The sequence below is a fragment of the Monomorium pharaonis genome, chromosome 2 (genome assembly GCF_013373865.1).
Source record: "Monomorium pharaonis isolate MP-MQ-018 chromosome 2, ASM1337386v2, whole genome shotgun sequence".
In the NCBI taxonomy this organism is placed as follows: domain Eukaryota; kingdom Metazoa; phylum Arthropoda; class Insecta; order Hymenoptera; family Formicidae; genus Monomorium; species Monomorium pharaonis.
The window spans coordinates 28,325,462-28,338,658 of record NC_050468.1 but is presented as its reverse complement, the minus strand read 5'-3'; the positions used below and the strand labels follow the sequence as shown (position 1 = coordinate 28,338,658).

The following is a 13,197-nucleotide window of genomic DNA, read 5'->3' as shown; positions in this document are numbered from 1 at the left end:
TTAATTGTTTAATTGCAAACTTGCGGGCAACAATGACGTCTTATCACAAATCTGTGCTTCCAATAACGCTTGTTATGTGCTTGTATTTAGAATTAATATTGTTAAGGAATATCGTAATTTGAATCTACGCAAATGTAATTTTATGCAGAAAAAATACAGTTAAAATATTGCGCATTTATGCAAACGTAAAAAAAGTGTATTATTGTGTATTATATTACTGCAATATTATAATATCGTTATTATTTTTATGTTTATCATAAATAATGTATAATTTCATATATCAATATACATTGGTCTCTCAATTTCCACGTTATTTTTAATACGCGATTTCAATTTTATACGATTATTTCAATTTTTTTGTCAAAAACTATATTTTTCTACGATATTTATTGAAATTATTCTATATTAGTGTCCAAAAGTTTTTACTTAATTAGTTGATTATGTTTATTATACGTCATTACTACTTTAAAATACAATATTGAATTACAATAATAAAATTTATAAATTTGTTTTTCTTAACTTCCACGTTATTATTCTTGTGCAAATATGTGAAATGAATATTTTTATAACGTACATGGGTTTTTTCTCTTACTTTTTTTTTTATATTGGCAAACTTCATTTATGCCCTTCTAAACCGCGTAAAAAACCCATATGAATCGGATACTCCACGTAAATCGAAACCAACGCGCTAAAAATAAGAATTATAAATTGTCAGTTTTTTAAGATTAAGAATATAACTAGCATTTAACTAAATATCTTTGCACGAGATCTTGTATGAGTAGCTCTACTTTTTTAAATTAACGACATTATTTTCGTGATAAAACGGTTACATATCTCCTAAAACGTGAGATGTCTTACATTCATAAATTTACAAAATTCACGTTGTTAGATTAGATACTGCGATCGTACACACAATAGCATACCATTTTGAAAATTCTATCACGTCACACGATCGATTATCGACGTCAGTGTTGAAAGCGTTTGCACTACGCATAGAGATCTGGCCGGCTCAGTCCGTGCGTATTTGTCCGTCATGCCTGATTGGCTGCATTTGTTTCCAGCCGGACTGATTGCATTCCCTGCCGGAAATGGCAAACAAATGACAAACGTAGGCAAAACGAACGTTAATTGGTGACGGCGAATCACGGCGAATGAGCGGAAGGGAAAGAACCGACATAAACTCGCGAAAATATATTGGCTAGCGGCTCTTGAGGAAAGAGGAGATTTAAAGGAAGGGTATGAAAAAGGAAATCGCGGGGTAGAAATGATTGTTCCAAGTTTCTGTTATCGGATTCTGCATAACCACGCTCGCTTTTTCGAGGAAGCATTTGTGTTGGTATTCCAACTTGCGTCGCTGGAATCGATCACGTCCGGCTCGCCATTGAATGTTTAAGCTACTCTTTCAGAAGTGACGTCACGTTGAATTAGCGTTTGATATCGATACCATTGCGCGATTTGACGAACACTCAACAGACGGTTTATATTTACGGCTTCAGCTTTATCTGCGTCGACATTTAATTCCTATTCGAAACTCCAAGATCTCTATTTAATAACATTGACATCAACAAATATAAAAGAAAAAAAGATAATTAAATCGTTCAATTATAAAATTATTGTTTGTTTGATTCTTATTAATTTTTAAGATAATTTTATAACATAAACTTTTTTTAAAGTAAATTCTTTGTATAGTAAAATCTAAATTTTATAATAATTTATCAACTTTTTGCGAGAAAAATTACATATTTATCGTTTAAAAATTAGAAAACTAAATATTGTCTACTTTTCTCAATACAAAGTGTTAACAATAAATTTATAAAAGATATTTTCATATATAATTAAACTCTAGAGTGCTTTTCATAATTTTTTTATATTAATACTAATCTAGGTAAAAATTTATCTAAATTAAAAATTATGAAGTTAAATTTTTCTTACTTTATAAGCTGCAGAATATTAGAATAACTGAATTAACTATTTAAATATAAAAAATTTTATTAAATTTTAATAACAAATTTTATCAAAATTTTAATAACAAAAGCTATTACATTTGAATTAGCATATAGGTCTCTGAAAAAAATTTACCCATAATAGCACTTTAATCTAAATTTATAGTTATAATTATAGAGTTAAATTTAATTTCATAGTTAGATTAAACGTAGATATATAGTTTCCTCTTTAGTTAAAAACACATTATTTAATCACAATAGACTACATTTTATTATTACCATATTCAATACCATTTCGTTACATAATTATCTATCAATATGTAAAAAATTTCTTAAAAAATTTGTGTTAATAAATTTAAAAAAAGAGCTTGGCAAAGTAACAAAAGCTTTCTGGAAAGCATAGAATGCATCATTATCTCATTATACTTGGCTTTACGAGGCGATCGACTCTCGATTGACCATTCCCGTTAGTAGTGCGGTTAAGTATTATTAACATCAAGTCGTATCGTAAAATGTGAGTGCATGAGCTGCCTGACGTGCCTGTCACAAACGACACAACGTGAACCACAATAAAGTATTTAGCCGAGATCAGCAACGTACATGCTGATTAAAAGTTAAGCCAGCGAAAAGAAACAGAAGACAATCTCTGATTTGGCACGAGTAATGTGTATCGCGCCGTAATTTTTAATTATGCTACGTACGATAGTCCCTAAAATTTCTTTAACGTCAAACTTATACGATGACAACAATATTGTCTCAAAGTGCAGAAATAAGAAATTATTTTTCAAATTTTTAATAATCATTGGACATTTTTGATAAAAGTAAAATTAAGCGTATTGGAAAACGGATTCTCTCTCCCTCCCTCCCTCCCTCCCTCCCTCTCTCTCTCTCTCTCTCTCTCTCTTTCTCTCCCTCCCTCTTTCTCTCTATTAAAATGATATAATAATTCAAACTCATTATTTATGTGAATAAAATTAAGTAATTTTTAAGTGACACAAGTAAATCCGATATTCGAGTTTCATCAAGTTTCCAGATCGTCAATCCTCTGATACGATTCATTTTCCTTCCTCTTTCCGTGGTCTTTGTCTTCAATATGTTTGTCGCATACGTCGATATAATACGCCGTAAAAGTTCGTCCGTTGTAATGAAAAAGGAGAAGATATCGCGCGACCATGACCAATTGATCGGCCGCTCAATTGTTCCATCGCCTCGTACGTACGTTTGTTCGTTCGATGCGTGAGACGATCTCAAGATTTGAAATAACCCACTTGCATGATTATTATTGCATATATTTTTACACGTAAAAATGCGAATATATGGCAACAAATAATTTGAGATATTGCGTCACAATGCGTGCCAGTGGTAATGTAATCTCTATCATTCTAGATTGTAGGTTTAAATAAAATTGTCAACATTAGGAAAGCCCAGAAATTTGCGTCTTTCATAAATTTTAAAACCTTAAAAAATTTCAGTGTGCCGTGCAAATTAGCTGATAGCAGTTTATAACATTATTCAAAGAATTCAAATTATTAATTTTAATTCAAAGCTAAAGTTCTTTTTCCAACAATTAATAACCGATTAATTGAAAACTATTCTCTAAGATTAATTAACAATCTTAGGTAGATCTATTCTTCTTCAAGAAATTGTAATTAAGATAGAAAAATCTCAAAGATATCAATTATTTCGCACATTTTATGAATGCAAAAAATCGAGAGAAGGAAGGCGTTCCTAATTGAATCTGTCTGAGGCAGGAACAGCGAGGATAGTGAGGAGAAGAAGAAGAAGAAGAAGAAGAAGAAGAAGAAGAAGAAGATGTGGGATCTATGGTAGCTGGAGTCTCCCGCAGGACGAGAAAGGACTGACCTACCGTATCATCCGATCTATTCATACTTCTCATTCAGTCGTGCTCTCTCTCAGGATGCGAGACAAAAGCAGCGATGAAACAGAACTCCCACCCCCTACTCCTCCTACGTATATTCCGCGTGCGTTGTGTTTCTTTGGCTTTGTCTCCTCTCGGATACGACTTCCGGTGCCGCGGTTAGATGCGACTCTCAATGGGATGATGCGTCTTTCAAACCCGTAGTAGGTAGGTGGATTCCGCGATTATTCCTGCGGTTTAAAGAGAGGGTCCTCTTCTTTCCGCTTCCTATCAGTTTCACGGATTTCCCGTTGTCTCGCGAGCACAATGCAACTCGTGCATCAGAGAAAAAGAGAAAGAGAGAGAGCGAGAGGGAAGAGGGAAATAGATACTTGCAGCAAACAAGATAAATCTCAAGTTCGTGATTAATTCTTTATTAACAATTATTTCATCGGCTAAAAAAGGAACGAATAAAAACTAATTTTTTTGCAAAGTGCAAATATGTTACATTTTTTTATATATTTAGATACACAATTATATAACGTAGAAATATACTGTGAGGCTAATTATTAAATTTAAGTTTAAAATATTAGCCCGATATACTCATTTTTTTCTTCATGTTTATATAAAATAAATTTTATGTGTCGTTAAAAATGTATTTATTTATTTTTAATATTGTTTGTTAAAAATAATCATTTTTATACTCTTCTCGTCTCGCTCCTTTTCTCTCACAAATATTGTCCTCTTCTATAAGATTGCTCTCGATGCAACGGAGAATTCGACGGTCGGACTATTGTTTCGTCGACTTGTGAGTCAAGCGTTAACGGATTTTAGGTCTTATAGATTACAAGACCCATTGAGAACACATACCTTCACAGTGAATTGGGTAGCAATGGAAAGGGAGTTTATTATAAACGCTATAAACTAACTCGCATGTTATGTACAACTAACTTAGAAAACGGTAGTGCAGTATTTATTGGGAAAACGTTATTTTTCAATCACAATTCTGTATTAAATAAAAATAGACGTTTTTCATTAAAATAATATTCCAAAGCAATATTAGGATAAAAGCATATTTCAAAAAATTCATTCACTAAAGAAAAAAGTCGTTAATTTAATTAAATTTTTTAAATCGACTAAATTTCTTCAATTCAAGTAACCATATAAATATTTAAATTGAAGTTTAAATATTTTATGTATTTAGGTTAAATGAATAAATATTTAAACTAAAAAAATTTAATCAAGTTAAAAAATTTAATTAAATTAACAACATTCTTTTCTCAGTGTAATAGCAAAAAATATAAATCCTAATAATTCAAAAAGTACAGTATTTTATGTTTCGTATATATAACAAGTAAGTGTAATGTTCGCCTAGTGAAAAAGTGTACCATCAGCTTCTACTTTCCATTTCTTGAACCTAGTCACCCTAAGAGAGCCAGAAGAGAGCGAGGTTAATAATAAATTCCGCGCAGCAACATGCCAGAAATAAATGCAAGTCAACGGTTCATACTACAGAGGCACGCTTGATGTTTCCGTCTTTATGCGCTGCGCTGTCATTGTCCTTCTGTCGCGTTTGACAGAAAATACCAGCGGATACTCGTTATGGCCACACGTTAAAAATTTATTCTACACACCATTCACGGCATAACAATAAAATTAATGCCGGCACGCTGGCGCGGACGAATCTTTTATAGACCAAACGATGCTGCATTGTTAACCAGAGCACAAAGAGAGATCAATTTCGCATTTTTGCCGGACACGCTCGTTGATCCAATATTTACTTCCTTCCAAAATTTCAATTTTGTTTTCTCGATAAAGTAACAGCGGGATTCAATTCAAATTTCCAAATTGATACAACACTGTCAAATTAAATATAGAACGGAGGCCGCGATACAACGGACAAGGGAGTAAACAACCGGATGGTCTCCGAGTATCAAAAAGTCTCCCGTCAGTTTTGCAGAATGCGGTCGTTACGACCGAGATTTGTTTTGCTCGCCAAGAATCATCGCGTGGGATGATGAAACGAGGAAGAAATTGCGAATATTGTGTCGACGAGCGGCGATGGGCGGGCCTTCCGTTCGCGAAGAGGTGGAATGGGGGACGAGAGGACGAGCAGAGACAAGACAGGAAAAGAAGGAATGATATCGACGTTGCGCTGGTGCGCCAGCGCGAGAACCGCCTACTCCTCTTCCACGCTATCCTCGTCGTGTCACTCTCCGGGGGGACACCATCAGGGACAATGACACGCTCGTCGTTCGCGACGCCGTTATCGGAAATTTACGTCGCGGTCGATCTCGCGAGCGACCAATCGGCTGGGCGCGTCCCCGATCTCTCGAATGGCCATAAAGCCGTTATCGAAATTTTACACATCCCCGCGTCGTAGTTCCTACCAAAAGTACCCCGTTCCAACAATTCAACAACGCGCATTTTCCACAGGGACCGGATCATATCAATTCACTCTGCAGATTTACGTGCTACTTATCCACTTATACCGATCAAATCGATGATTTATAGGATCTACGTTATCCCAGGGTAACACTGGCGCGGGAGATTGAGAGTAAGAAGCGTGTACCAATCGTACAAAAGTTATATGATGGTGCTTTCCCCGGCACGTGTTTAAAACGATTTGAGGAGAAAGCTAATTGGCAATTGTCAGCGTAAAGGGATTAAAAGCGGACTGTGTACAGAACGTTTGTCACGCGACCGGCATGTCAAAAATAAAATCTGTCAAATAATCGCGAGGTAATATCGCGAAGTCTCGACTTGGCTGAGACACAAGCTCATTTTGCAACGGCGGAGTCTCGAAAATGAGTTTTATATAGTACTCATGCCATGGTATGCTTTTATTGCCTCGTTAAATAAGTTCCGCGGAAAGACTCGTAATGTCTTCCGTTCTAGTATAGCAGTTTCCAGGAGCGCGATGGAATCGAGTTTCATTTCTGATTCCGTTATCGATCATGAAGATTCGCAAGCAATTGCACCGGATTGCTAATAATAATTGATGAACATTTAAATTTGACTTATTTTTGTAACAACTCTATGTGGGCAAGCGCGCATTGTAATTTCGGTTAATTCTTTTAAGACAAATGTATATACAATTTATGAGCCAATTTTTATCTCAGTCCGCCTTGATAATTCAAAACGCATAAATAAATAAATATATATTTATATATAAAATATAAAATTGCAATAAGATAAATATTTAAAAAATGATTTGTAACAAAGAGTACATATAAGAATCCTTTGCATCTTATGATATAACAACGAAACAGAAATAATTAATAAAATGGAGACATTTCTCTAGAAAAGAAATGTACGTATTAAATGCGTTTTATGTTAAATAATTATAAATATATGCAAAAAACACAACAAAAAAACGAAGAGTTTATTAAAATCGCAATATTAGAACTGTATATGTTAAAAAAACAAAAATAATGTTATTTTTAAAACGTTCTATGAGCATTGTTTACCAGTAACGAGAAAATGTGTTATGTACTGTTTACGACGCATAAAGTTTATATGAGAAATTAAAAAACCGCGACGTATTTCTTTTGCGTTCTAAATACTTCTATTCGTCAAGTAATTTAAACATTAATTATAATCTTCCCGCATGCATTTCCCCATCATGATTTCCTGCATTTCTTGCATGTAATTAAAATTATTAAATTCTCTACTAAACAGTACACATGTATATCAATAGATTAGTTCTTACATGTGTAAAAGGGGTTTTGAAGAGAAATATAGAATCACATTATTCCGTTCTTCGTTTATATATGAAAGCTATCACATTTACTCACACAAAATCACAGATACTTATTTATCTCATTGAAATATCAACAATTTGCTGTAAAAGCAAAAAATGTGTGAATAATTAGCATTTTAAGAATTGATTTTACGTAAAAGACTATTATAAAATTTGTAAAAAATATTGTTGATATGTCCCTCCTCAAAAATAAGTAAAAATTAAAAAGTAAAAAGTAAAAGAGTAGAATTATACGTAAATAAGATGCTTTACATCTTTTCTTCACGTATTTTTTTTTTTCAAGACAAATATAAAACATCACGTTGCAATACTTATTGCTAATAATAATAAATAAAAATCATTACTCACCCTGTGCTAGTCTTCTCGCCACCGGCTTGGATCTCATCGCTGCACGACGGGGGGCGAACTCGAAAACAAAACACTAACTGTAAGAACGTCGCTGACGGTCCTCCGAGCCATGCGAGTTTATGCACCGGTTTATTATCCTGTTGATCGGTTCACGCTGTCCACCTCCTCCCTCCTCCCTTCCTGAATTGTCAATCGGTGTCCGCGACACGCGAGTGACAGAGCTTCACTCTCGCGACCAATCGCGGCGAACGAAAGCGAACGAGAAATCTTCGCGGACGCTCAAACACGTACCGGGCGCATACCGGACGACGGTAGCGTCAGAGAGGGTAGTCCGCGCTGCGGTCGGCTTCCGGTACGGACCGCGACCGGTCGCGTTCTCCTCCTCCGTTTCCTCCGCTTATCCGACGGCGGTGAGAGAGAAGAGGTTGGTCGATCGGTCGATCGGTCGGTCGGTCGGTCGGTCGGTCGGTCGGTCGGTCGGTCGGTCGGTCGGTCGGTCGTCGGTCGTTGGTCGTTGGTCGACGGTCGACGGTCCGTCGAATCGTCCGGCTGGGATCCTGACGCACGTCAGATCTGTCCTCCGACAGCACGGAGGAGGCTTCTCCTGTCCTTCGCGTCTCTCTCCTCCTTCTCCGCCACCTTGTCCTCCACCCTCGCGACGCTGTCCCTCTCTTCGCAACCGAGCTCCCCCGCGAGGCCTCCTCCACCGGCCTCCTCCCTCACCCTGCCGCCGTTTGCCTGTTCTCTTCTCCTTTACGCCACCTCCGTCGTTACACCTCCTGCTCTTCCGCCCTCTTCTGCCTCCTCTTCATGTCGCTACCGGTACCACTACCACTGTCCGCGACACTACCACCGCCGCGGCGGCGTCGACGACGCCTCCTCCTCCGCCTTCTCCTGGCCTTCCCCACCTGCGGAGTCGACCTGGTGGCTTCCCCACCACCTAGGCGACCCGGCTCCGCTGTCCACCAATGATCAGCGGCTGTCTCTCCTCCGCGGTGCGAATCGTGCACACGGCAGCTCTCGCGACCTCTCGCCTCTTTGCTCCTGGGGCCTCTGTCCTACCTGCCTCTCTCTCTCTCTCTCTCTCTCTCTCTCTCCCCCTCGCTCTCTTGACCGCTTATGCAGTCTCGTCGGAGAGCGGAAGACGCCGCAGGCCGTTTGACGAGTCCCGTACTCGTCAATAACGAGACATATCATGCTCACGATCGATACCTCTCGCGGAAACTTTGCCTCTACGTAGCTCTTCATTCATGTCTTCCGTACGATAATTATCGTGATTACAGGGCGCTCGCAAGCTCGAGCGTCAATGAAACTTTACGCGCTACTTGAAATCGATATCGATAATAGGTGGTATTCCGTGATATTTGAAATGTAACGTGCGGAAAATCTAATTAATCACTGCTTAAATTCGAATACTTCTTGAAGAAAATAGCGACCTAAGGATCATTGCTATTTTTATTGCTTGCACCATGCGATGGGAGAATTTGCCGTAAGGTTAAACCCAGTCTGAACCGCTGATTCGTAAATGTCGCATATGATAAAGACACCCCTCTCTATCACTTCTTCTTCACACTCGATTTTACGAAAGTCCGCGCTGCTTGATAAAAATATATCGTATATCGTATCGCTCGATTTCTCGATGTCTATGTAGCGTCTAATTCCGTTGCATCTCTTCTTACGTCTGCTCGATACGAACGGCAGCATCCGTTTAAGAACAGGTGTTCTCAGGCTGCTCCCTCATTTGCTGACGATTGCTGATTACTGATCGCCTTCGTGTCCAGCCGCTATCGTTGCCGATTGCTGACGTGTAGTCTGTACCGTTCCGATACGAAGTATTCACCACGTGCACAGATTATAAACATTCTTGTTCGATAAAGGAGCTATCGCATATCAGGTTGCGAATGTTCACGCTTTGAATCGCCACGTCCGAGAAATTCTATTGACAATTTGACAAAACGGGACAATACCAATCGTTTTCTCCCTGTAAAACACGGTACGGATGTTTGCGCGATTATGTTTATAAATATCTGGTTAACTTTTTTACTGTTTTCACATGTTTCACTTATGTATTAATCTCGACACCACGTATCACAATTCCGTTATTGCATATTGTATTTTTGTAATGAACTACTTCTAATGAAAAATTCAGCAATTTACGTGTAAAGCAAGAATAATCGTAGAAAGCGGCAGTATCGTTGAACACGTATTTCAAAATCGTATTTTAGATAAACAGTTTATGAATTGAGTAAAAAAAAAAGAGAATAAAACGTACAATGTGACTTTGCTTAACCGTTTATATTCCAACACATCAGAGTCATTCTCGCAATTGCTAATTTACACGTGGTTACACCCCAAAGACAGCTACTACCACGCTGTCGGCGAACACGTGGCAGCGATCGATTGATATTCCGGTCGATGCCCGAAACGTTGCATTTATTGTTTGCGGCGCGAAAGCAGCACTGATCACGTATACGGCACACCTGATCAACCTCCGAGCGATCCTCGTCGATTTGTCATTGATATTCGAATCACAGTCGCAGTCGGTTACCTCGGTGAAGCGACTTATCTCTCAACCCGCGCGATCCACGAAACCGTCCAACGTTCAAGCACACGGGAAGAGGTTGAGGCGAACTACCGGGGTGGAGTCACGTCGCGGCGACGTCGAACCCCGGCGGGCAACTCGCTTTTACGCCAGCACTTCGACTTTGCATTTCTGGGTGCGTTTGCTCGACTAAGCGTTCTCTCCTCTCCGTCTTCGTCGCACCTGAACGCGACCTCCGACCCCACGAACGGTTCGTTCGGCGCGAAACGCGCCCGCGCACCCTTCCGGGCGCAGCTCCGCCCTGCTCCTTCGTCCTTTTCGATCCAGGATCGGCCGGATTCTCATCCAGCTTTTTTCCATCTCCTCCTGCTTCATCCCACCGCGTTGCCGCGTTCGGATTCAACAAAGGCAACAACTTTTGTTCGGATGAGGGTGAAAATCATTTAGTGCAGTTATGCTTTTGTTTCGATTGCCTCAGGAGTCACGTGAAAATTTGCAATTGCTTAAGGAAGTTGTATGCAATTTTACTTAATTATTTATAAAATTCTTTTATCTATAACATATTATTATTTATAATACGTGACATTTTCTATGACGTAAGTACTTTCACAGATTACTGGACTGGTGCTCCGATAAAGTACGAATACCGCGGTGCTTCTATTTATGAATACCTTAACGTATGGCGAAAATGGCGCCGAAACTTACTGAAAGAAACAAGAATAACCGAAATGTGCCGCTGCATCGTTTCCCGTTGGTAATTACGCGCGTATGAGCGTTACCGTACGAGCTTCTCGAATCGTAAGGACTCGTTATTTTAACGAGAACTGGCTGCAACTCGCGACGGCGGCGACTCCACGCTTATTGTCGTCGGCTCGGCCCGGAGTTCTTGGCTCTCGAATCACGGTGGTGCGCGCGCGCGCGCGCGCGCGATGCAGAAATATCGCGGGCGAATCGCGACGCGGGACGCGTCCGAGCCGCAAACACGCCGCGCGCGGTTTATTTTCATCCTGGAAAATCGTAAAAGACCCGCGGCGCAGGGCGCGCGCGCGCGCGTGTCGTCGTAGAAACGTACGAATACGTTCGAGCAACGGCTTCCAAGGGTTATACGGTTATCGCCGCGGGACTCGTTGCCGCTAGATCAAAGAATCCAATCGTGCGGTTCGCTCGCGCCGATTCTATTTCCGCGCCGGGATTCCGCCGGAAAAATTATGAGCGACGTACCGCAAACATTGGGATTCAATCGAACGGGCGGCAAATGAGATTCTCGCGTGAGATCCCCCTCCTCCCCGGAGCAAAAGCGAAATTTCCAGCGGGCGTATTTAAGAGGGTATTCTGATCGAGTCTATACGCAATGAATAATCGGCACGCAGATCCCATTGTTACGACAGTGATCGCTTATGCGAGGCGTACGTACGCGCGTGTATCGGAATGACTCGAGTAGTCAGGCGCTCGTTACGGACAAACCGCTTCCATCCAGCGCAGAATCGGAAGCGAGACAAATGATATTTATTACGTGCGGTTGGACTCGCTTCTTAGATCCTTGATCGGTGATTCGCGACGGATTAATCGAGGCCACCCGCTCGAACGTCGCTCAAATCGCCGTTTTATTTGCGATTCATTTAACGAGTCATAAACTCCGCTTCTCTCTTGAATTTTAATTTGTATTAAAACATATTCTTCAATTTGAGTACACAAAGTAAATCTCCCGCTTGCACTAAATGTAACAGGTATTACGAGTAATTATCGCGAATCGAGAGTCTCGGATAAAACGGCGTGAAATTGAATTATCGCGAAACTTCACTCTTCCATCGGGTTTTCAATCCGAATCTTTTCTATCGTTTCGTCAACAGAGTCGCCATCGTATATTTTCACCTCCGCTCCAGTTCGTCATCTGCTCTCTCCCGCAACACCGTCGGAGACCATTTTGCACTCCGCGCTCTTCCTCCGGCAACATCATTTTTCTCTTCACCCCATAAACCCCGCTTCACCTTCTCTTTCTCCCGGTCACCTCTCTCGCGTCACCTCTTTTCTTCGTGAAGCGCCCTTTGTTTCCCGTTGCACGTGCTTCACCCGTGCTCGTGCACGGATAAAAAACACGGCCGAACACGAAGAAAGAGAGGGAAAGATCAAGCGAGAGTAGAACTGCGGAAAAAGAAGAGCGTAAAAAAGAAAGAGAGGGAGAGAGTGAGTAAGAGAGAGGGAGGAACGGCAGAGGGTGGAGGACCCAGGTGGGAGGAGGATACGTGTGACTTCATAAGGCATCCATATTCAAATGGATATAGTATTACGTGTGCGTGCTGGTTGCGTTATGCATTCGCGCCAACGAGAGGCAGGTGTTGGTCATTGGTATTAGTGAGGGTCAGCTCACGCGTATCTGCGTACTACGGCCGCGCGCGCACGTTCTATACGCGAATTGAATACGCGCTTGTCAGTGGCGTAGGAACGGGAGTAAGTCTTGATCACTGATAGATATCAACGTGCAGGCGACGCACGATAGCGCATTAATATCCATATTTATAAACCGCGTCCGTACATTTAACGGATAATGTAAGCCAACGAATGACAGGAAGTTAATAAAGTTCGTCTGTGAGTTGGTCTTTGTTAGATGACACGACAGAAAGTGTAATAAGTAAGTATTTCGCGTGCAGTTAATACTTTTATGTGGATGCGAATAAATCGTCCGGCTGTTTGAGAAAAACAAGCGGTTTTATTGAAGGCAAATGCCTTTGATGTCGGATATTGT

The 13,197-nt window shown here is 40.2% G+C and overlaps 1 protein-coding gene across 1 annotated transcript in view; it reads right to left on the bottom strand.

Annotated features, from left to right (window-relative positions):
* Window positions 1-8,560, bottom strand: part of LOC105836708 (histone-lysine N-methyltransferase PRDM16) — an 83,363-nt gene extending 74,803 nt beyond the window's left edge. Inside the window, exon 1 of the mRNA XM_036282743.1 lies at window positions 7,913-8,560. Coding sequence (XP_036138636.1) covers window positions 7,913-7,949 — 37 coding nt within the window. The 5' untranslated portion in view covers window positions 7,950-8,560. The remainder of the gene's footprint in view (window positions 1-7,912) is intronic.
* Window positions 8,561-13,197: the final 4,637 nt, after the last annotated feature.